Source organism: Ranitomeya imitator, chromosome 5 (assembly GCF_032444005.1).
Source record: "Ranitomeya imitator isolate aRanImi1 chromosome 5, aRanImi1.pri, whole genome shotgun sequence".
In the NCBI taxonomy this organism is placed as follows: domain Eukaryota; kingdom Metazoa; phylum Chordata; class Amphibia; order Anura; family Dendrobatidae; genus Ranitomeya; species Ranitomeya imitator.
Window position 1 is genome coordinate 438,302,541 of NC_091286.1, and position 26,382 is coordinate 438,328,922.

Consider the following 26,382-nt stretch of genomic DNA (forward strand, 5'->3'; position numbering starts at 1 on the left):
GCTCTTGTAGTTTGTCTGCTTATTAATCAGATTTTTATTTTTGAAGGATAATACCAGACTTGTGTGTGTTTTAGGGCGAGTTTCATGTGTCAAGTTGTGTGTGTTGAGTTGCATGTGGCGACATGCATGTAGCGACTTTTGTAAGATGAGTTTTGTGTGGCGACATGCGTGTAGCAACTTTTTGTGTGTCGAGCTGCATGTGACAGGTTAGTGTAGCAAGTTGTGTGCAGCAAGTTTTGCGCATGGCGAGTTTTGCGTGTGGTGAGTTTTATGTGTGGTGCGTTTTGGGTATGTGCAAGTTTTGTGTGAGGCAACTTTTGCATGTGTTGCAACTTTTGTGCATGTGGCAATTTTTCTGCATGTGCAAGTTTTGCATGTGGTGAGTTTTCCATGAGGTGAGTTTTGCACGTGCATTTTGTGTGTGTGTTTCATATCCCCATGTGTAGTGAGTATCCCATGTCGGGGCCACACCTTAGCAACTGTACGGTATATATTCTTTGGCGCCATCGCTCTCACTCTTTAAGTCCCCCTTGTTCATATCTGGCAGCTATCAATTTGCCTCCAACACTTGTCCTTTCATTTTTCCCCCATTATGTAGATAGGGGCAAAATTGTTTGGTGAATTGGAAAGCGTGGGGTTAAAATTTCACCTCACAACATAGCCTATGACGCTCTTGGGGTCCAGACGTGTGACTGTGCAAAATTTTGTGGCTGTAGCTGCGACGGTGCAGATTCCAATCCCAGACATACATACATACATACATACATACACACATACACACATACACACACACACACACACACACACACACACACACATTCAGCTTTTTATATTATATATATATATATATATACTAGCTGAAGAGCCCGGCGTTGCCTGGGCATAGTAAATATCTGTGATTAGTTATAGCTAGTGTTGAGCGATACCGTCCGATACTTGAAAGTATCGGTATCGGATAGTATCGGCCGATACCCGAAAAATATCGGATATCGCCGATACCGATATCCGATACCAATACAAGTCAATGGGACATCAAGTATCGGAATGTATCCTCATGGATCCCAGGGTCTGAAGGAGAGGAAACTCTCCTTCAGGCCCTGGGATCCATATTAAAGTGTAAAATAAAGAATTAAAATAAAAAATATTGTTATATTCACCTCTCCGGCGGCCCCTGGACATCAGCGGGAGGATCCGGCGTCCGACACGGCTTCTTTCTTCAAAATGCGCGCCTTCAGGACCTGTGGAATGACGTCCCGGCTTCTGATTGGTCGCGTGCCGCCCATGTGACCGCCACGCGACCAATCAGAAGCCGCGACGTCATTCCTCAGGTCCTAGAAGGCGCTCATTCTAGGACTTTAGCTGAGAAATGACGTCGCGGCTTCTGATTGGTCGCGTGGCGGTCACATGGGCGGCACGCGACCAATCAGAAGCCGGGACGTCATTCCACAGGTCCTGAAGGCGCGCATTTTGAAGAAAGAAGCCGTGCCGGACGCCGGATCCTCCCGCTGATGTCCAGGGGCCGCCGGAGAGGTGAATATAACAATATTTTTTATTTTAATTCTTTATTTTACACTTCCGATACCGATACCCGATATCACAAAAATATCGGATCTCGGTATCGGAATTCCGATACCGCAAGTATCGGCCGATACCCGATACTTGCGGTATCGGAATGCTCAACACTAGTTATAGCACCTCACTTCTCTTATTTTCCCATCACATCTTTCATTTTCCCCCTCACTCCTCTTATTTTCTCCCTCACTCCTCCCATTCCCCCCTAACACTTGTCATTTCGACCTCACATCTGTCATTTTCCGATCACTCCACTATTTTCCCTCACTCCTCTCATTTTGCACTCACACTTTTTCATTTTCACCTCACACCCCTCATTTTCACCTCAGTATATACATGTTTGTCATCTCCCTTATATATAGTATACACCTGTATGTCATCTCCTGTATATAGTATATACCTGTATGTCATCTCCCCTGTATATAGTATATACCTGTATGTCATCTCCCCTGTATATAGTATATACCTGCTGTGTGTCATCTCCCCTGTATATAGTATATACCTGTATGTCATCTCCTTCTATATATAGTGTGTCATCTCCCCTGTATGTCATCTTCTATATATAGCATATACCTGTATGTCATCTCCTCCTGTATATAGTATATACCTGTAGGTCATCTGCTCCTGTATATAGTATTTACGTGTGTCATCTCCTCCTGTATATAGTATATACCTGTAGGTCATCTGCTCCTGTATATAGTATTTACGTGTGTCATCTCCTCCTGTATATAGTATATACCTGTATGTCATCTCCTCCTGTATATAGTATGTACCTGTATGTCATCTCCTCCTCTATATAGTATATACCTGTGTGTCATCTGTCCTGTATATAGTATATATCTGTGTGTCATCTCCCCTGTATATAGTATATACCTGTGTGTCATCTCCTCCTGTATTAGACCGCGTTCACACGTTATTTGCTCAGTATTTTTACCTCAGTATTTGTAAGCTAAATTGGCAGCCTGATAAATCCCCAGGCAACAGGAAGCCCTCCCCCTGGCAGTATATATTAGCTCACACATACACATAATAGACAGGTCATGTGACTGACAGCTGCCGTATTTCCTATATGGTACATTTGTTGCTCTTGTAGTTTGTCTGCTTATTAATCAGATTTTTATTTTTGAAGGATAATACCAGACTTGTGTGTGTTTTAGGGCGAGTTTCGTTTGTCAAGTTGTGTGTGTTGAGTTGCGTGTGGCAACATGCGTGTAGCAACTTTTTGTGTGTCAAGTTGCATGTGACAGGTTAGTGTAGCAAGTTGTGTGCAGCAAGTTTTGCGCATGATGAGTTTTGCGCGTGGCGAGTTTTATGTGTGGTGCCTTTTGAGTATGTGCAAGTTTTGTATGAGGCAACTTTTGCATGTGTTGCAACTTTTGTGCATGTGGCAAGTTTTCCATGAGGTGAGTTTTGCACTTGTGGCGAGTTTTGCGTGAGCCTAGTTTTTGCATGTGGCGAGTTTTGCGCGTGGCGAGTTTTGTGTTTCGACTTTTATGTGGCGAGGTTCGTGTATGTGTGGTGAAATGTGTGCTGAGGGTGGTATATGTGTTCAAGCACGTGGTAGTTTGTGGCGCATTTTGTGTGTGTTCAATCCCCGTGTGTGGTGAGTATCCCATGTCGGGGGCCCACCTTAGCAACTGTATGGTATATACTCTTTGGCGCCATCGCTCTCATTCTTTAAGTCCCCCTTGTTCACATCTGGCAGCTGTCAATTTGCCTCCAACACTTTTCCTTTCACTTTTTCCCCATTATGTAGATAGGGGCAAAATTGTTTGGTGAATTGGAAAGCGCGGGGTTAAAATTTCACCTCACAACATAGCCTATGACGCTCTCGGGGTCCAGACATGTGACTGTGCAAAATTTTGTGGCTGTAGCTCCGACGGTGCAGATGCCTATCCCGGACATACACACACACACACACACACACACACACACACACACACACACACACACACACACACATTCAGCTTTATATATTATATATATATATATATATATCACTGACATCTACAGTATATATCTACTGTATGTTTTCTATGTACAGTATATATCTAATCTATCTATTTTATTCTAACCTGTCAGTGTGATTTTACTGTATGTGCACATGAATTGTGGGCTTTTCTTCTATCACACACATACATATATGTGTGTGTGTTTTGACAAATATTTCCTTTGAAAAGGATGTGTAAGTGACAGAGAAAAGCTCATGTTAAAATCACATTGCAATCAGAAAGCAATCACACTGCGCTTGGATGTAAATTGGGTGATAGGTGTGCAAAATCAAATTGTACTCGCTTGACACTCACATTACACTCGTATGACTCTCGGCAGGGAGACATGGACCAATTTTCCATATGGTAATTGTGGCGCCGACCTCAGACTAGTGATGGGTAAGCACTGAAATGCTCAGGTGCTCGTTACTAGAGATTGTCGAAAATGTCATTGTTCGGTTCAGATCACAATCGCCGAATTTGCAATATTCGCCAATTTAAGTTGTCAGATATTCGCCGAACATAACCAAACGCCATTCCTGTTAATGGGAGGCAAAAATGCATGCACAACACCTTATTATGTCCCCAAATGCTGCCAAAACAGATCAAATGAGGGACAGACACCAGGAAAGTGGCCTCATTTCACCCACAGTACAAATTTTAGCATGGCACTGCAGCAATCAGGCAGGCATGAGGTATCGGGGTCTGGGACAGCATTTACAGCTTTCAATTGAACGTCACAGCAAGATAAAGTGGGAGATGGATCAGTGTAGGCCTCCTTTTCTGGGAGCACTGATACCATATGCAACATCATTACCTGCTTTCATGCTGAGCCACACTCAGGTGGCACAAATATCAGTTTTGTAGACTACGATTGTCAGAAAAATTCAAGGATAGTAACATGGGTAGTTGAGTCCAAGGAAGTGGAGGTCTGATGGTCTCAGAGGTCTACTGCTACAGGCAACACACATGAAGGACCCAACCAGGAGTGGCATAAATTTCACGAGAGAAGAAATAGTATAATAGGGACCGACTGGTCTTCCACTCCACCCAATCCAGCAGATGGACACCCAACCAGAATTGTTCACTTTTAAACAATCCGAGCATGGAAAGACGTCTCTGCCTGACGCTGAAGCTTTGTAAGTGAAGACAAAAAGGGGATCCAGCTCCGGAAATAAAATTGAAAGTCTTCACCTTACTTTGTTTGCAGAGCCCTTCATGTGCCTCAACAGTAGAAACTCCCCACAAGTGACCCCATTTTGGAAACTAGATCCCCCAAGGAGCTTATCTAGATTTGTAGTGAGCACTTTGAACACCCAAGTGCTTCACAGAAGTTTATAACGCAGAAACGTGAAAATAAAAAATATTTTATTTTCCACAAAAATGACAAAATAAACTGGACCCCCAAAGTTGTCAAATTTGTCCTGAGTACGCTGATGCCCCATATTTTGGGGTAAACCACTGTTTGGGTGCACAGCAGAGCTCAGAAGGGAGGGAGCACCATTTGACTTTTTGAACACAAAATTGGCTAGAATCAATGGTGGCGTCATGTCACGTTTGGAGACCCCCTGATGTACCTAAACAGAGGAAACCCCAAAATTCTAACTCCAACCCTAACCCCAACACACTCCTAACCCAAATCCCAACCCTAACCATAATCCAATCACAACCCTAACCACAACACACCCCAAACTCTATTCCCAATCCTAACCTTGACCCTAATCACAGCTCTAACCCCAATACACCCCTAACCCTAATCCCAACCCTAACCCTAATCCCAACCCTAATCCCAACACACCCCTAACCCTAATCCCAACCCTAACCACAACCCTAATCCCAAAACTAACTAACCCTAAACCCAACCCTAACCCTAATCCCAACCATAACGCTAACTTTAGCCCCAACCCTAACCTTAACCTTAACCCTAACTTTATCCCAACTCACTTTAGCCCAACTCTAAACAAAATTGGAAAATGGAAATAAATACATTTTCTTTATTGTATTATATTCCCTAACCAAGCGGGTGATAAAGGGGGGTATTTATTTTTTTATTTTTATCACTATGATAGGGTCTATCACAATGACCAAAATGACTAAAAAGGAAAATTCTTCCTATTCTTTCCGGGTGCCAGGCCGGTTGATCTCGGCGGGCGCCCTACACATGCACCTGCCATTTTCTTACTGGAAGAAGATGCCAGAGGCCGTGGGGGGAAGCAGGAGGACCCAGGGACACCAGGAAACACTGGTAAGTATTGGGGGCAATCGGGTACCCTATTTCTCTGTCCTCTGATGTGCGATCACATTAGAGGACAGAAAAATTAAACGGAAAATCCCTTTTTTTTGTATTTGCCGTTTTAAAGTTAATAATGGCGATCGCAACCCAGGGGTCAGTGAAAACTGACCCAAAACCTGTTTCTCTGGGGTCAGCTACCCCCGGTAGCTGAGACCCCGGAGAAAATCCAACTCTGGGAGGCGCTATACACTGTTTTCACAGCGCCGTGATTTATGTACCCTTAACTACCGCTGTTAAATAGTGTATCGGCGGTCGTTAAAGGTTAAAGATCTTTTGCTTGAGAATACTCAAAAGATTTTCAGTAGGATTGAGGTCAGGGTAGGATGGTGGCCACACAATGAGTTTATCTCCTTTTTTCCATAGCAGTCAATGACACAGAGATATTATTTTCAGCAAGAGATTATGCATTATCATGCATGAAGATTAATTTTCTATGTGTGACACTGTTCTTTTTGTAACATGGAAGGAACCGGTCAGTCACAAACTCACATACTTTTCTGAGGTAATTTTAACACCTTCAGGGACCCTAAAAGGCACGACCAGTTCTCTGCTCAATATTCCACCTCAAAACATGACTTCACCACCTCCTTACTTGCGTCATAGCCTTTTTGCAACATGGTGGCCATCCACTACTTGCACAGAGCACATCAGTGCTGTTTTAGAATTAACCATTTCTGTATGTGAGCACTGTTTAGGGGTTTCTGAATAATTGATTTAAGCACAACTGCAATCCCGTGGAGGATCCTACACCTTGTGTTACTCTGGACTAGTGATGAGCCACCCCCCTAGTGTTCGAGTTCGGTTCGGTTCGTCGAACTGGGGTGTGTTCGACGAATGTTCGTCGACCGTTCGACGAACACCAAAAAAAACCCCATTGAAACCAATGGCAGGCAAACACAAACACATAGAAAACACAGAGAAAACACCTTAAAAGGTGTCCAAAAGCTGACAAACTGCTCAGAAGACACAACAAGCACGTGGAAAACTCACAACTACATATAGTCATGCAAAAAGAAAAGAGATGGAGGAGTAAAAGGAGGAGGAGACACATGTGGTACCCCTAGGGGTATTTGCCACAAAAATAGTTACTGACAGTAAATGCAAATACTAAAACAGCAAGACTGCACTACCACCTCCGGCCAGAAGGGGGAGCTCCAGAGACTCCCCTTGATCCATTCTGGTCTGAGAGAAGAACTGGCAGTTGGGCCAAGGAGCTGATAGTGAGAGGTCATACAGTTGAATCTCTAACAGCCCTGTGACTGTTACCAGGCCTAAATCACCGGCCTGAGGAGAAGAGGGATAGAGAAAAAGGACATTGTGAGAACCGGGTAGCATTAATCACTACCCAGAACAGGCGCAAAGACGGATACCGGATCCGTGGCTGTATTCATTATATATAATACAGCAACCGGAAAAACGTGAGGTGATATCAGCTTCACTAGGGTCGGATGCAGCAACAGACACAGAGTTCAGCGGTACTCCTGGAGGGGGTAAGCCGATAAAAGGACTCGGGTTGCCCGTCGAACCAGGACCCGGAGGGGACAGATTGGGCCGGCAGCCAGTTCACATACAGCAGCAGGGCCACACAGAAATTGCGCACAATAAGAGGCGAAGACCCCGGCAGGGTCAAAGTAACTCAGAGTTCCCATACAGACTCCGGTGACAGGACTGGTTGTAAATCCTTTTATGTTAAAGTAAACTGGTTAAACGTTTCAGTGCCTCAGTCTTTCATTTGGACAATAGCCATCTATCCAGGATCGAGATCATCACCGCTGGGAGAACCTGCTGCTGATCAAGTAAGTGCCTGTCCCCTCATGATACCCCTTACACTGTGCATTGCCTGAGGCCACAGCACCGGGTCAAGTCACCCGTGACATCCCCCTCAAGAGACAGACTCCATTGGTCCGGTGCTGGGTATCCCGGTCTCCTGGGCGTCACAATTGTGTCACGAACAGGATCTAGCCAGCCCGTATACCGGGTATTGTGTGCCGTGATTGGAGCCCAAAACTGTGAAAACTGGGATGAAAAATCTTGAAAATTGACTTTATTAAAGAAAAATCCATTCCCCATTGAAAACTATTGAAAGTGACTTTTCCCCATTGGTTATAATGGAGTAAAGATGGCCGCCATCCCCTGAGGTAATCACTTCATAACCGTTAGGCACGAGACTGTTAATTGAGCTACGCCATTACCTGAGCCCCAGTCTAACTGAAAAACTTCAGAATCCGCCATTACAGAGCGCGCGGCGGGCGGGAGAAGCAGGGGGCGTGTCATTGTGGGCGGCACCAAGCTGAGCGCTCTGACATCAGAGCAAGGGGAAAATCGATCCTGCTGCACAGCGGAACGAATCTACACTATCCCGACGGAAGCGGAGGACCGGAAGGGTCCGGATTAACTAAGGGGGCACAGTATGTCGCAGCACGGAGACGCCGCAGCACTCGGCAACGCTAATGCAGCTGAAAGACAGAGTGTCAATAGAGAGTCCGGCAGCGCAGCGGTGCAAGGAGTGGCGCCCATCATGCCGGTGCTGATGCCATATACCCCGGGTGGCCCATGGCTTCAAATGTATGAAGGTGAGCCTAATACCCTTGACGATTTCAGAGAAAAGATGCTGGCCCATTTTGACATGTTCCCTGTGGGTGAAGTTCAGCGTGTTAGTCTCCTGATGATGCAGTTAAGTGGCCATGCTAAGCGAGAAGTCACAGCATGGGCAGCTGATCTAAAAGGCACTGTTGAACGCATATTTGCTGGATTAAAAGCTACATTTGAAACCACGGCCAGCAGCAAAGCTAAAATACGATTCTTTAGTTGCAAACAAAAAGCTAATGAGGGCGTGAGAGACTTTGCCTTAAACCTGCAGGAAGCCCTTAAATCACTTACACTGGCTGAACCCATTTTTAACACCGGAGCGGATAAACTGCTAAGAGATCAATTTATTGAGGGACTCTACACCCCTTCTCACCGGGGGCATGTGAGCATGCTTGTTTTTAAGAACCCTGAATTGACATTTGCCCAATTAAAGGAGAGCGCTATACGTCTCCAGCTGGCAGAGGCACCTCGGGATCAGGATCCTGCGCAACCCATGGCAGAGGCACCTCAACAACAGGGAGTGCCAGTGACATCAGCTATGTCTGGGGCCATTGCTAAGCCCCTGGGGCCCAGTACTAATGAGGCTCTTCAACAAAAGCTTGACTCTTTAGCTGATGTTGTTGCTTCAATGGCTAAAACCATGCAGGAGATGAGAGGACACAAGATGGAGTTGGCAAACTGTAGAGAGGATGTTCCATGGATGAGACCCCGGAGATACCCGACATGGAGAGGACGACCCCGCGACCGCTACCAACCAAATGGACAGCCCATTTGCCGCCGTTGCCAGCAGCCGGGCCACTTTGCACGAGATTGTGATTTAAACGGGAATCCCCTGGGAATGCGGGCCGCTTCGCAGGAATGAACTTTCAAGGCCCAACACCCTGGCATGACAGGTACATCGGAGGACGACCCATTATCCCTATCGTGCTGGACGGAATTCCCCTCAACGCTTTGCTGGACACAGGTTCCCAGATTTCATCTATACCGTATATCCTTTATAAGAGGTACTGGGCTGATGCAGATATTGATAAAGGGCCCTCTGATGTTGAACTAGATATATGGGCCAGTAATGGTAAGTTGGTACCGAAACTAGGATTCAGGGAGATGACCATAAAGATTGGTAAAGTAGAACTGAAGAAACAGGGTATAATTGTTGTTGATGTTGACCGGCGGAACTGTGAACCAACTGTATTGATAGGAATGAATGTGTTAGAGAACTGCTTTTCCGAAGTCATTTCTGTCTTACAGCAAATTGCTGAAACTGCCCAATCCTGCCAGCAGAGAGTTCTCCGGAGGGAAATAAAAGTATTGATGTTAAGGCAACAGGTAGAAGTTGCAGGTGGAGAAATCGGCAGTGTGAGGGTAAGTGATCCAACGTCTATTGTAATCCCACCAAAAACAGAAATGCTGGTATGGTGTAGAGCAGCCATTGGTACTAAGGGACGAGATTATCAAGCCTTAATAGAACCAGTGTACACCGACAGCAGGCCCACTATACTCACAGCACGAGGGATAGTCGAGGTACACCGGGGACGAGTGCCGGTACGACTTTTGAACTGTGGAGAGGAAGAGGTCACTTTGCCAAGGTATGCTACAATGGCAAAGCTATATACTGTTGACAACAATGCCATCACAACCATTGAGCCCTTAGAACCAACCTGTCAGGTGGAAGGCAATGGCTCAGATGGAGAAATGGAGGATTGGTGCCAACAGCTACACGTGGGCATAAATTCAACACCTACCCATCAAAAACAAGGGGTGTATAGGCTAGTGACGGAATATGAACAAGTCTTCAGTAAACACCCATTGGACTTCGGACGGATAGAAGGGGTAGAACACACAATCCCCACAGGTGACCATCCCCCAATAAAAGAAAGATATAGACCCATACCGCCCGCTCACTATCAATGTGCAAAAGATATGCTGAGGGAAATGAAACAGGCCAGGGTAATAAGAGACAGCTGTAGCCCCTGGGCGGCCCCTCTAGTGATTGTCAAAAAAAAGGACGGAACCATGAGAATGTGCGTAGACTACCGGAAGATTAATAACATCACCCATAAAGACGCCTACCCCTTGCCTAGGATAGAAGAGTCCTTAACTGCTTTGAAATCTGCTAATTATTTTTCCACCTTAGACTTAACAAGCGGGTATTGGCAAGTCCCTGTGGCTGAGAGAGATAAGGAAAAGACGGCATTCACCACACCAATGGGTCTATGTGAATTTAATCGCATGCCGTTCGGACTCTGCAACGCATCCGGTACCTTCCAGCGGCTGATGGAATGCTGCCTCGGACACAAGAACTTCGAGACCGTCCTCCTGTACCTAGATGATGTGATCGTCTACTCAAAGACTTACGAACAACACTTAATAGACCTGGCAGAAGTGTTCGAAGCCTTATCCAGGTATGGCATGAAAGTCAAGCCATCCAAATGTCACCTTCTCAAGCCAAAGGTACAGTACCTGGGACACATCGTGAGTTCGGAGGGAGTAGCACCAGATCCCGAGAAAATAAGCGCCATAAGGGATTGGCCAAGACCTACCAGCGCAAAAGAAGTGAGACAATTCCTGGGATTGGTGGGTTACTATCGCAGATTTATAAAAGGATTTACCAAGTTGGCAGCACCCTTGCAAGACACCTTGGTAGGGCAGACGAAGAAACCTTCAAACCGAAACCCTCCTTTTCAGTGGAACGACGAAAGGGAAGACTCCTTTGAACAACTAAAGAAGGCACTAACCGGAGAAGAGGTTCTGGCATACCCAGATTACCATAAACCTTTCATCCTCTACATCGATGCCAGTAATGTGGGACTAGGAGCGGTGCTGTCACAAAAGCAAGAAGGTCGGGAGAAAGTCATCGCCTTTGCAAGTAGAAAGCTCCGGCCTACTGAAAGAAATTCAGAAAATTACAGCTCCTTCAAATTGGAACTACTGGCAGTAGTTTGGGCTGTGACGGAGCGTTTCAAACACTATCTGGCCGCTGCAGAATTTATTGTCTATACTGACAACAATCCGTTGACCCACCTGGACACAGCCAAATTAGGTACGTTAGAACAGCGATGGATAGCCCGGTTATCTAATTACAACTTCATAATCAAGTATCGAGCAGGTCGCAAGAATGGAAATGCCGATGCCCTATCCCGGATGCCACACTTGAGAGATGTAGAAGAGGAAACGGGGGAGCTTGAAGAAATTGAACTACCAGCCTTCCATCGTCCCAAGGCAAAACATCATCAGTCAAGTACCTATCAGAAACAACAAGAGGTGAATTTTAATCCGTTAGCACACCAAAGATGGGCTGACACCCAAGACAGCAATCCGGCTGTGAAGTTGGTGAAGGAACTGTTGACTGAGCAAAGTGCATATCCCTATGAGGATGCCCCAGAAGAGACGCATCAACTCTGGAAAGAGAGAGGCAAAATGTTCCTGTATCAAGGGAAGCTCTGTAGAAGATACACCAATCCGAAAACACATGAATTGGTTTGGCAGATTATTGTGCCTAAACAAGATGTGAAGATGGTCCTCGAAGCTTACCATAATGGTGCTGGCCACTTCGGTTGGAAAAAGTTAGAAGTACTTCTAAGAGAAAGATTTTATTGGGTCGGGATGAGAAAATCAATCGAACAGTGGTGCAGAAATTGTGGCCCGTGTAACCTCAGAAGAAACGATCAAAAGAACCAAAGAGCACCACTGCAGCCCATAATCACCAAACAACCACTTGAACTTGTAGCCATGGACCACGTGAAGTTGACACCAAGCCGGTCCGGCTATGTCTATGCCTTGACCATCGTGGACCATTATTCACGTTTCTTGGTAGTAGTACCCGTAAAAGATCTGACAGCAAAAACAGCAGCCAAAGCGTTCCAAACGTACTTTTGTAGACCCCATGGATATCCGGAACAGGTTCTCACCGACCAAGGTACAGCCTTTGAATCAGAGATCTTCAGAGAATTCTGTAATATGTATGGTTGCAAAAAGATCCGGACGACGGCCTATCATCCACAAACAAACGGCTTATGCGAGAAGATGAACCATATTGTAATAGACCTACTAAAGACTTTACCTGAGACAGAAAGGAATCAATGGCCAGAGAAATTGCCTGACTTGGTGGATCTGTATAATCATGTCCCGGTGAGCTCCACCAACTGCACCCCAGCTTACCTTATGCGTGCAAGACCCGGCCAATTACCAATCGATCTAGAAATGGGAATTCTGAAACCAGACGCAGAAGTTCAAGACTCCAATTGGGATATCATACGGCAAAAGCAGTATCGCCAAGTGCAAGAGAGTGTGGAAAGAAGCCTTCAGCAAACTAGAGAAAGACAAGAGCGAACTTTCAACCAGAATGCTCTAGCGACCCCATTAAGACCGGGTGACCAAGTGCTCAAGAGAAATCGTCGAACCAATAAACTGGACAATCAGTGGGAAGCCGTACCCTACACAGTTTTACCAACAAGAGTGGATAATCCTAAAATGTGTCTCATTAGCAAAAACGGAGGCTTAACATCTGTACTAGTGTCAAGAGACAATCTTAAATTATGTCCGGAAGCATTGAAAGAGCCAGACGTTGTCCAGCCAGAACCAGAAGTTATTCAACCCATACAGGTTCAACCAGTAAAGGAAAAAGAAGAGGAAGTGTATCACACCTGTATAGGAGACTTTCCCAAAACCCTACTAACATACCATGGTGCAGTAGTGGTTCCCATGGTGGCCTTTTACCCAACACCGAACCCAATACCAGAAGTCCCAAGACAGGAAGAGGCTGACCCCGTACTACAGGAGGTTCCAGGCCAGGAAGAACAGATTCCTGGTCAGAGTAATCCCATTCACGGTGGACTTGCCAACTCCATAGTCGTGGAATTATCTTTAGCAGAGTGGGCAGATACTACATCCGCAGTAGACAGTAGTACACCACATGAAGAGACACCGCTATTACGTAGATCACAGCGTAGTACCCAGGGTCAATTACCGGCCAGGTATGCAGATTACCAACTATAAAGCTCATAATGTGAATTGTATATATGTTATGCCGTATATAGTTAAACAGAAAATGTAGTATAGTCATTGTTATCAGTCTGCAACGTTTAAGCCCAGTGCCTACAGAGACTTGTCTGTATGAACTTCTTGCATATTCTTGAACTTTTTATCAGCCCGGAGGCACTAAATCAAAGCTCCGGAAAGACTGCTTTTTGAACTTTGCTTTTTGCTCTTTTTGAACTTTCTTTAGACTTTATATTGATAACTCCGTTGGAAAAATGGAACTAAATTCCTGGACACTAAGTACAGTGCCTTTCCTAATACCTTCAAGGATAGAACTGTATTAATGGACGCTATTTGAAGTGACTTTTTACAGAACTATATTTTTGTTTCCTTGAGTGGTTTTTGTAACTTTTCATTTTTAAGACTCTGTACATATTAATTGTTATTTCAAAATGTTATTGTCCCACAGTCCCGGAGTACTGTTCTTAACTAAGGGGGAATGTGGTACCCCTAGGGGTATTTGCCACAAAAATAGTTACTGACAGTAAATGCAAATACTAAAACAGCAAGACTGCACTACCACCTCCGGCCAGAAGGGGGAGCTCCAGAGACTCCCCTTGATCCATTCTGGTCTGAGAGAAGAACTGGCAGTTGGGCCAAGGAGCTGATAGTGAGAGGTCATACAGTTGAATCTCTAACAGCCCTGTGACTGTTACCAGGCCTAAATCACCGGCCTGAGGAGAAGAGGGATAGAGAAAAAGGACATTGTGAGAACCGGGTAGCATTAATCACTACCCAGAACAGGCGCAAAGACGGATACCGGATCCGTGGCTGTATTCATTATATATAATACAGCAACCGGAAAAACGTGAGGTGATATCAGCTTCACTAGGGTCGGATGCAGCAACAGACACAGAGTTCAGCGGTACTCCTGGAGGGGGTAAGCCGATAAAAGGACTCGGGTTGCCCGTCGAACCAGGACCCGGAGGGGACAGATTGGGCCGGCAGCCAGTTCACATACAGCAGCAGGGCCACACAGAAATTGCGCACAATAAGAGGCGAAGACCCCGGCAGGGTCAAAGTAACTCAGAGTTCCCATACAGACTCCGGTGACAGGACTGGTTGTAAATCCTTTTATGTTAAAGTAAACTGGTTAAACGTTTCAGTGCCTCAGTCTTTCATTTGGACAATAGCCATCTATCCAGGATCGAGATCATCACCGCTGGGAGAACCTGCTGCTGATCAAGTAAGTGCCTGTCCCCTCATGATACCCCTTACACTGTGCATTGCCTGAGGCCACAGCACCGGGTCAAGCCACCCGTGACATCCCCCTCAAGAGACAGACTCCATTGGTCCGGTGCTGGGTATCCCGGTCTCCTGGGCGTCACACACAGATATAGGCATTTCATGCCCTTCTAAAATCAAGAAAGGCTGGAGTAAAAATCTAAAATAACCCTACCAACACCCAGACGTCGTGACAAAAAAAATTAAAAATGAAATATCTTTAGGTAGAATGGCGGCGGGTCCATTCAGAACACTTTCTTTAGAAGACATAGTGGTACCCCCATTGTGAGTTGTGCCAAAAAAGGAACCCAATACATCCAGACTAATCCACCATTTGTTATATCCAAGGGGCAGGTCAGTAAATGACAACATCGACGCGGAACCAAGTACAGTACTATGTACTGTACCTCCTTTGATGAGGCAATCAGGTGGGTCAAGAAGTTGGGAAGGGGCACCCTAATGGCCAAAACAGACATTGAGGGGGCGTTCCGGTTACTACCTGTGCCTCCGAATAGTGTTCTCCCATTGGGCTGCTTCTGTGAAGGAGCATGCTACATAGATCGCTGTTTCCCCATGGGGTGCTCCATATCCTGCTCACTATTTAGGGCGTTTAGTTGCTTTCTCGAATGGGTTGTCATGGACGATTCTAAGGCGGCACATATTATCCATTACCTCGATGACTTCTTATGCCTGGGCCCAAAAGATTCGCCACCGTGTGAATACACGTGGTAGTCCACCTGTGAAAAGGAGAGAATTGGAGGGAGAGTGGACACCCCAGAGCCGAGGGGTAAGATTGAGAAAGGAAGAAGGCAGTGTAGCTTGCTTCATGGGTGGGGTACTCTGCTGAGTAGCAGAAATTGCTACTAGGCCCAAAGCATTGCCTGGGCTAGATGCAGTTAAAAAATAGTACTTAGGTAAACAGGCAGTGTAGCTTTCTTCATGGGTGGGGTACTCTGCTGAGTAGCACAAAATGCTACTAGGCCCAAAAGGATTTCCTGCGCGATATGCAGTTAAAAAATAGTACTTGGGTAAACAGGCAGTGTAGCTTTCTTCATGGGTGGGGTACTCTGCTGAGTAGCACAAAATACTACTAGGCCCAAAAGGATTTCCTGGGCTAGATGCAGTTAAAAATTAGTAATGAGATGAACAGGCGGTGTAGCTTGCTTCATGGGTAGGGTACTCTGCTGAGTAGCACAAAATTCTACTAGGCCCAAAGGATTTCCTGGGCTAGATGCAGTTAATAATTAGTACTAAGATAAACAGGCAGTGTAGCTTGCTTCATGGGTGGGGTACTCTGCTGAGTAGCACAAAATGCTACTAGGTCCAAAAGGATTTCCTGGGCTAGATGCCGTTAAAAATAGTACTTAGGTAAACAGGCGGTGGGTGGCTGGGCTACTCTGCTGACTAGCAGTCACTGAAGCTTTGGAGTACACCTCTGAATCCCAGGCCATAGTATGAGTAAAAAACTCTGCAGATGACCCCACCCATCTTGAATTGACGATGGCAACGTCATGTAAAACACAGCAAGGGGACTCCATAAAGAGTCTCCATTTTTTCCAAAACCTCTCCCACAGACACCACTTAAGTGGCATCAATTTTGCCAGAGTTTTTTAAAACAAATGGTGAGGTGATTTTCAAAAATCATCAAGCTGACACAGGGGTAGAAGAGTCCTTGCGGATCCAGGATTTGTTCATCTTGATAAACGTTAGTCTGTCTACATTGTCACTGGACAGCCGCGTGCGCTTATCTGTCAGCACACCACCAGCAGCGCTGAACACACGTTTAGAGAGAACGCTGGCTGCGGGGCACAACACAATCTCCAAGGCGTGAGTGGAGAGCTCAGGCCATTTTTCAAGATTGGAAGCTCAAAATGAGCAAGGGTCCAGTTCCACAGTCATGGCATCAATGTTAACTTGGAGATATTCTTGTACCATCCTTTCTAGGCGTTGGCTGTGCATCAGACTTCTTGTCTCCTGTAGCCTTGCAAAGGATGGTCTAAAAAAATATTTAAACGATTGGAAAAAATTGCTGTTACCACCAGCACTACGTGCACCACTGGTTCTTGGTGGAAAAGCAGATGTAAGATTCTGTAACGGTCTCTGCTGATACTCCTGCATGCGTGAATCCCTTTCTATGGCAGGAATTATTTCGCCAAATTTACTTTTGAACTGGGGATCTAAGAGTGTGGCAACCCAGTAGTCGGCATTACTTCAGATTCTGACAATCCGAGGGTCATGTTGCAGGTAGTGCAGCAAGAAGGCACTCATGTGTCTTACGCATCCAGGAGGATCAAGTCCTTGTTGTCTTGGTGGCGGCGAGTTGAGAATCATGCTTCCTTCCTCTGCCCTCTCCCCCCAACCTCGTACAACAGGAATTTGATCAAGGTCTCCCTCATCTGATGAGTCTTCCATGCCCAGCACCAGTTCATCCTCCACTTCTTCCTCGCCTCCTGCACCTTCCTCAACAGTTTGGCTGCTACCATGCGCCCTCGGTAATCCCTCTCCCCCAGCCTCCAATGCCAGCTGAGTTGGTACTTCCGACCGTCTGGACCTTGGAGATATTATCGCTTCCACATTTGACTCCTCCTGTTCCTCCTCCTCCTCCTCTTGTTCCACCACCTGACTCCGAATACTGTTTAAGGTGTGCTCCAGAAGGTAAATCACCGGAATAGTCATGCTGATAATGGCATCGTCAGCACTAAACATCTTCGTCGCTATTTAAAAACTGTGCAGAAGGGTGCATAGGTCCCTGATCTGAGACCACTCCTGCAGCGTGATTTGCCCCTCCTCCGGACCTCATTGGCCCAGGCTATACATCATAACGTATTGCACCAGGAGTTGTCGGTGCTGCCACAGTCTCTGCAACATGTGCAAAGTTGAATTCCACCATGTGGGCATATCGCATTTCAGCCGGTGAACTGGCAGGCCCAACGACTTCTGTAGAGATGTAAGTCGTTGAGCTGCAGGATGCGAACGGCGGAAGTGAGCACACAGCGAACATGCCCTCTGCAGAAGCTCATCTAGTCCCGGATAGCGGGATAAAAATTGCTAGACAACTAGGTTCAAAACGTGAGCCATACAAGGCACGTGTGTGACATTGCCCCGGCAAAGGGCCGCAACCAGGTTTGCAGCATTGGCGCACATGGCCTTCCCTGGCTACAGGTAGAGTGGAGACAACCATTGATGGAACTCTGTCTCCAGAGCTGACCACAACTCCTCAGCTGTGTGACTCACATTTCCCAGACATTTCAATGTAAACACCGCTTGATGCCATTGAGCCCTGGTGACAGCATAGTAAGGAGGTGTGCAGGATTCCTTCTGCGCAGGTGGATCGTGGGTGGCATTGCCAGACAGGCTTTGGGTTCAGGTGGAGGACCGAGAGAAGGTTGAGGAGGCAGAAGCAGTGGAGTAACTTCTAGATACAGAGGATCGACGAGCAACCCATGGGGATGGCAAGACTTGGACAGCAGCCCTTTCTCCTGATGTCACCATAGTTACCCAGTGCCCAGTAACCGACATGTAACGCCCCTGTCCATGTCTACTCGTCCAAGTGTCTGTGGTGAAATGCACCCTGTTGCACACAGAGTTTCTCAAGGAAGCGGTGATGTTGTGTGCGACATGCTGGTGTAGCGCATGCACAGCTTTCTTTAATAAGTAGTGGCGACTGGGCATTTTGTACTGGGGCACTGTGACGGACATAAGGTCTTGAAAATCCTCTGTGTCCACCAGGCGGAAAGGCAGCATTTCTGTAGCCAACACCTTGCAGATGGTGAAATTCAACCTCTTAGCTTTGTCATGGCAAGGAGAAAATGGTCTTTTACTTGTCCCCATCTGAGGGCTGACTGCAGTGCTTAGACAGAGTTGAGTAGAGTGTCCCCGGCAAACTGCTGGGCTGTGAGAAAGGTGCAGGCTGAGATGTTATGTTGCCTTGATCAAAATGTGGTCTCGATGTTGGAGAGCGCTCAACACCAGCAGGTGTTTCCACTTGCAAATGTCCTGAGGACCTGCCAATCACACTGGCTGTTGCAGGTAAAGAGGTGGAAGATCTGCATCCAAAACCATGTGCGACTGCTGTCCCCACAGTCACAGAGGATGAAGAGGACACGGATGCACTTGATGGGGCAGACGGTGGTTGACCCGGCCCACTAGGCCGCATTGTAGCACAGTGAGCTTCCCACTGCAACTTATGCCTCATATCCATGTTATGGTTCATGCATGAAGTACTCAAGCTAGTCATTTTTTGGCCTCTACTGAAATTTTGGTGACAAATCTTACAGACAATATGAGTTGGATCACCCTTTGCGATGACAAAAAATGCCCAGGCTATGCAAGGTTTAGAGCCCATGGGACCTGAAGAGCCACCATGACTTCTGCTCAAAGGAACAGTTGGGGTTGAGGATGCAGTTGTTGACGTGCTTCCAGTACTCAGTCTCTGTCCAGGAAGGCGCAACCTAACCTCATCGACAGACTCGTCACTAGCATCCTCCTCTTCTTCCTCTGCTGACCTCATGGACTGGCGGACTGTGGGTTGACAGTAAGTGGTATCTCCAACCTCGTCATCATCATCCTATGTGTTCTCACACCCGTCGTCCACAGAGCCAACCTCTTCCTGCCCTGACTGAAAAGTCAAGTTTTCGTTCCAATCAGGTATCTCAGTCTTATCATCATCTTCCTCATTGTCTCCACCAACAGGAGTTACAGTTTGGGATCGAGGGTCTACATTATGCTCAAAAGCTTCTTCATCTGGGCCTGGATCCAACTCACAAAGATTCTGGGCATCAGTGCAGATCATTTCCTCATGTGGATTCACAGAAGCTCTGGAGTAGACCTCTGATTCCCAGGCTATAGTATGAGTAAACAGCTCTGCAGACTCAACCATCTGTGTTACCCCATACTCAGACGGGCGGCTGGAGACTTAGGAGCTGTGAGGAAGCAAGTGCGATAGGGGTGACAACTCTGAGGACTTGAGTAGTTGTGATGTTGAAGTTAACAAGGAGGAGAGCCCACTTGAATGAGCACTTGATATCCGTTCAAGCACCTGCTGTTTTTGTGCCTCATCTGGAATTTTTGGTGATGCTCGTAGCGATGGTCGTAAGAAAGAGATCATATCAGATTGTCCACGAAAAGAAGTAGACATCTTACTTTGCCTGGAAGATGGTCTTTCTTCTGCAGATGTTACTGTTGCTTTACCACTTACCCCACGGACACAACCTTTTTTCCCTTTCCAACACGCCTATTCCCCTTTACACCAGCAGCAGGTCTTTTGCCACTCATTTTGGTGCTTAACTAATTGGCAACTCTGTATCTGTAGTTGTTGGCACAAAAACCGAGGGATGAAAACCGAGCAGAACTGAGTGGCCAAACTGTGGTACTAGACACAAAAGGATTTACTGGGATAGATGCAGTAAAAATTTAGATACACAGGCAGTGGTGCTAGCTTGACAGGCGGGTTACTCCGCTGAAGTGCAGACACTGCTACTAAGCCCAAAAAGATTTACTGGGTTAGATCTAGTAAAAATTTAGATACACAGGCATGCACACACTGCTCCTAGGCCCAAAACTAATTGCTGGGTTAGATACAGTAAAAATTTAGATACACAGGCGGTGTAGCTAGCTTCACAGGCGGGCTACTCCGCTGACATGCAGACACTGCTACTAAGCCCAAAATGATTTACTGGGTCAGATGCAGTAAAAATTTATATACACAGGCATGCAGACACTGCTCCTAGGCCCAAAAAATGTACTGGGTTAAATGCAGTAAAAATTTAGATACACAGGCGTGCAGACACTGCTCCTAGGCCCAGAACTATTTACTGGGTTAGATGCAGTAAAACATTACATACACAGGCGTGCAGACACTGCAACTAGGCCCAAAGCAATTTACTGGGTTAGATGCAGTAAAAATTTAGATACACAGGCGGTGTAGTTAGCTTCACAGGCGGGCTTCTCCGCTGACGTGCAGACACTGCTCCTAGGCCCAAAACAATTTACTGGGTTAGATGCAGTAAAAATTTAGATACACAGGCGGTGTAGTTAGCTTCACAGGCGTGCTGCTCCGCTGACGTGCAGACACTTCTACTAAGCCCAAAATGATTTCCTGGGTTAGATGCAGTAAAAATTTAAATATAAAGGCGGTGTAGCTAGCTTCACAGGCGGGCTACTCCGCTGACGTGCAGACACTTCTCCTAGGCCCAATACTATTTACTGGGTTAGATGCAGTAAAAATTTAGATACACAGGTGGTGTAGCTAGCTTCACAGGCGGGCTACTCCGCTCACGTGCAGACACTGCTACTAAGCCCAAAAAGATTTCCTGGGTTAGATGCAGTAAAAATTTAGATACACAGGCGGTGTAGCTAGCTTCACAGGCGGGCTACTCTTCTGACTTGCCGACACTGCTACTAAGCCCAAAACGATTTCCTGGGTTAGATGCAGTAAAAATTTAGATACACAGGCGGTGTACTTAGCTTCACCAGCGGGCTACTCAGATGACTACAATACAATGCTACTAGCCCAAAAGGATTGGCTGAGCTAGATTACACCAAATGCTGTGGCAAACACTTGCACAGCACTGGCACAGACCTGCCTTGCAAAAGTGCTAGGAACTGCTGTAACCTACCCTGAAAGGGGCTGATATTACAACTAGTCCCGACTCCCTAAACCTATCTCTCTCTGAAAATTCGCTTCCAAAAAAGTCCCTTAGTCTGTATAGCGCCCACAGCAGCAGCGGTGTCGTCTAACACTAAGCTGCAGCAGTGAGGAAATGGTGGCGACAGGGAAAATGGCTGGTTCTTATAGGGCAAGAACATGTGACATACACAGCCAATGATACATGCCCTTGCTTGTGTGCAGCACGTGCACATTGCTGTGTGTCTGTGCACTGCTGATAGGCTGAGAGACTGCATCTCCCCACTGTAAATGGGGGAAAGAAAAAAAAAATGGAGATCTGCATTATTTCAGGTCAGATCTATCCCCCGCCACCCACTCCCCACCCCCCGCCCACTATACACTGAAACAGTCTATTAACAATGATAAACAGTTTTAATGTGCAAATCAAGTTAGGCTTTTGGTGAACGAACAGTTATCGAACAGAAACTCGAACAGCCGAATTTTAAGCAAATTGTTTGAGTTCGACGAACGATTCGAACACCGCCCAAAACAGCTCGAATTTGAAATTGGCGAACATTTCGACTCGAACACCGCTCATCTCTACTCTGGACTTCAGAGGCACATGGAGCTTCAAATACCTGTTTGCTGTTTTTTTTATGTTATTTTAGCAGCTGTTCAATCCTAATCCTATGTCTGACCGAAACCTTCCTTATTATGCAATTATCTTTACAGACCCATCTGAATTCAGCCAAAAATCTCTTCAAAGAACGATGATCATGCATAAGTTTTTGGGAAATATCTAATGTTTTCATACCTTGTTCAAGTCATTGCACTATCCTTTTTTCTCATATTGCTTGAAACCTGTGGCATGTCCTTCTTAAGTAATTTTCCCTTAAATGAGCTCAACTGGAAAACTAATGGTGTTTGAGATTGATTTCAGTGACCCAATGAGCCCTGAGACACAATACCATCCATGAGTTTATTTGAGAAAACAAAAATTGCATCTTTATAACACTTAAATCAAATGTGCCTAATAGTTTTGAACACAGTATAAATATCATTTAGATCCAAAACCTGTGCTGAAAAATGTAAAGACTTTAGCTTTTTTTCAGTAACTGAGCTGCACCCCTATTATTTTCTTTTTATGGACATAGTCAAAGTGCACATTCAGTTATAAATAACCCCCCTCCCAATAAAATCACCATTATTATTTTGACAGGACAAAACTTACTTTGCTTGACTCCGTTATAGATTTGCATATGTATGAATTTTCATCACTAATAACAAAAGACCCAATATTCATTTTTTTGCGAAGATTGACCTTGTTTACTGACTTCTTTATGTAGTTTTTAAATTCTCTCTGCAAAGATATTGTAGAATATATATAGATATAGAGAGAGACAAGATAGTAATGAATTAATTTGCAGTAGCCATGGGCAGAAATCTACAAAAATCTCAAAAAACTTAATCTGGACAGAATAGAGTAATATGAGCGTTTAACTACTTATTCTAATTTGATAAATGACAAAATGATGTACTTACACTTTGTATCAAAACTGTATCAGCACTTGCTAAGTTACAAGGAACACAGTGGCTCCAAACATCCAGCTCTGGCTTCCAATAAAAGACCAATTTTAGCAGCCCTAAAGAAAATATGTAACCAAATGTATTCAAAATATTTCTCCATCTTTCTGATTTATATCCGAATATCTCCTGAAAAAGAAGAAAATACAAGAACAGTAGAAGAATAAAATAAAAATGCACTGGTATTAAATCGGTGCTTAATTTTTTTATGTTGAACTGGACACATGATGTAATAGTGGGCGCACAGTAAGATAAAAGTTACCGTATATACTTGAGTATAAGCTGAGATTTTCAGCCCATTTTTTTGGGCTGAAAGTCCCCCTCTCAGCTTATACTCGAGTCATATACCGGGAGGTCGGCAGGGGAGGGGGAGCGGGGGCTGTGTAATTATACTTACCTGCTCCCTGCGCAGTCCCTGGCTTTACCGGCGCTGCAGATTCTTCCTGTACTGAGTGGTCACATGTGTTATGAACTGGTGGTTTAGGAGCAACATGGGACGAGCTTTGAAGGAAGTGGTACCTGTACTGACCGCAGTCCCTAAGCTCAACACAACACTAGAAGTAGCCGTGGGATGCTCCTGTCACTCCCTAGGCACCTTGTCACAGCCTGAGAACTTACTACCCCTAAAGATAGAAACAGGAAAACTATCTTGCCTCAGAGAAAATCCCCAAAGGAGAGATAGCCCCCCACAAGTAATGACTGTGAGTGGAGAGGGAAAAGACATACACAGAATGAAACCAGGATGTAGCACAGTGTCATGATACCAATGGCAGGGGATCACAAAAGGACAAGCACAAAAAACAGAACAAGCTCTAGGGTGATGGAAACTGAGCTGACCGAGATCCTGAACCTAATTCACACAACTAGCAGTAGCCGGGGAACGTGCCTACGATGATTCCTAGACATCTCGCGCCAGCCGAAGAACTAGCTTCCCCTATTAGAAGAAACAAAGACCTCTCTTGCCTCCAGAGAAACACCCCACAGAAATAGCAGCCCCCCACATGTAATGACGGTGAAATGAGAGGAAAGCACATACGTAGTTATGAAAACAGATTCAGCAAAATGAGGCCCGCTAAAACTAGATAGCAGAGGATACAAAAGTGAACTGCGCGGTCAGCGAAAAACCCTACAAAAAACCATCCTGAAATTACTTGAACTCATGTGCCAACTCATGGAACATGAGGAGAAATATCAGCCCACTAGAGCAACCAGCAACAAGGAATCACATAACTGCAAGCTGGACTAAAACAAAAATAAAGCAAAACGTGGAACAGGAAAATCAAAAACTTAGCTTGTCCTGAAGATTACAGAAGCGGAAAGCAGAGGTAACAAGACACACTGATTACATTGATCGCCGGCGAGGAAATGACAAGAAAGCCAGGTTAAATAGGAAACTCCCATATCCTGATAGAACAGGTGGACACCAGAGACCGCAGAGAACACAAGTCACCCAGTACCATCTGTAACCACCAGAGGGAGCCCAAAAACAGAATCCACAACAGTATCCCCCCTTGAGGAGGGGTCACCGAACCCTCACGAGAACCACCAGGGCGACCAGGATGAGCCCTATGAAATGCACGGACCAAATCAGCAGCATGAACATCAGAGGCAACCACCCAAGAATTATCCTCCTGACCATAACCCTTCCACTTGACCAAATACTGAAGTTTCCGTCTGGAAACACGAGAATCCAAGATCTTCTCCTCAACATACTCCAATTCTCCCTCCACCAGCACCGGAGCAGGAGGCTCAAGCGAAGGAACAACAGGTACCTCATACTTCCGCAACAACGACCGATGGAACACATTATGAATAGCAAACGATGCCGGGAGATCCAAACGAAACGACACAGGGTTAAGAATTTCCAAGATCCTATAGGGACCGATGAACCGAGGCTTGAACTTAGGAGAAGAGACCTTCATAGGAACAAAACGAGAAGACAACCACACCAAGTCCCCAACACGAAGTCGAGGACCCACGCGGCGACGGCGATTAGCAAACTGCTGAGCCCTCTCCTGGGACAACTTCAAATTGTCCACCACATGACTCCAAATCTGATGCAACCTATCCACCACCATGTCCACTCCAGGACAATCAGAAGGCTCCACCTGACCAGAGGAAAAACGAGGATGAAACCCCGAATTACAAAAGAAAGGAGAAACCAAGGTAGCAGAACTAGCCCGATTATTAAGGGCAAATTCGGCAAGCGGCAAAAAGGTAACCCAGTCATCTTGATCAGCAGAAACAAAACACCTTAAATAAGTTTCCAAGGTCTGATTAGTTCGTTCCATCTGGCCATTCGTCTGAGGATGGAATGCAGACGAAAAGGACAAATCAATGCCCATCTTAGCACAGAACGTCCGCCAAAATCTAGACACAAACTGGGATCCCCTGTCAGAAACAATGTTCTCCGGAATCCCATGCAAACGAACCACGTTCTGAAAAAACAGAGGGACCAACTCAGAGGAGGAAGGTAACTTAGGCAAGGGTACCAGATGAACCATCTTAGAAAAGCGGTCACACACAACCCAGATGACGGACATTTTTTGAGAGACAGGGAGATCCGAAATAAAGTCCATGGAAATGTGCGTCCAAGGCCTCTTCGGGATAGGCAAAGGTGACAACAATCCACTGGCCCGAGAACAGCAAGGCTTAGCCCGAGCGCAAACTTCACAAGACTGCACAAAAGAACGCACATCCCTCGACAAGGAAGGCCACCAAAAAGACCTGGCCACCAAGTCTCTAGTACCAAATATTCCAGGATGACCTGCCAACGCAGAAGAATGGACCTCGGAGATGACTCTACTGGTCCAATTATCCGGAACAAACAGTCTTTCAGGCGGACAACGATCAGGTTTATCCGCCTGAAACTCCTGCAAAGCACGTCGCAAGTCTGGGAAGACAGCCGACAAAATCACCCCATCCCTAAGGATACCAGTGGGCTCAGAATTTCCAGGGGAATCAGGCACAAAACTCCTAGAAAGAGCATCCGCCTTCACATTCTTTGAACCTGGCAGGTATGAAACCACAAAATCGAAACGGGAGAAAAACAGTGACCAACGAGCCTGTCTAGGATTCAGACGCTTGGCAGACTCAAGGTAAATCAGATTTTTGTGATCAGTCAAGACCACCACACGATGTCTAGCACCCTCAAGCCAATGACGCCACTCCTCAAATGCCCACTTCATGGCCAAAAGCTCCCGATTACCCACATCATAATTCCGCTCAGTGGGCGAAAACTTTCTAGAAAAGAACGCACATGGCTTCATCACCGAGCAATCGGAGCTTCTCTGTGACAAAACCGCCCCCGCTCCAATCTCAGAAGCATCAACCTCAGCCTGAAAAGGAAGCGAAACATCTGGCTGACGCAACACAGGAGCAGAAGAAAACCGGCGCTTAAGTTCCTGAAAGGCCTCCACAGCCGCAGGAGACCAATCAGCAACATCAGCACCCTTCTTAGTCAGATCCGTCAAAGGCTTAACAAC

At 45.9% G+C, this 26,382-nt stretch overlaps 1 protein-coding gene across 3 annotated transcripts in view; it reads right to left on the reverse strand.

The window, feature by feature from the left end:
- LOC138638118 (probable cation-transporting ATPase 13A4) overlaps positions 1-26,382 on the reverse strand; it is a 900,755-nt gene that overhangs the window by 771,006 nt on the left and 103,367 nt on the right. For all 3 annotated transcript variants that reach the window (XM_069727142.1, XM_069727140.1, XM_069727141.1), the window contains exons 2-3: positions 22,856-23,026; positions 22,545-22,673 (exon numbers count right to left, since the gene is read on the reverse strand). In XM_069727142.1, the coding sequence (XP_069583243.1) occupies positions 22,545-22,673; positions 22,856-23,026 (300 nt within the window). The remainder of the gene's footprint in view (positions 1-22,544; positions 22,674-22,855; positions 23,027-26,382) is intronic.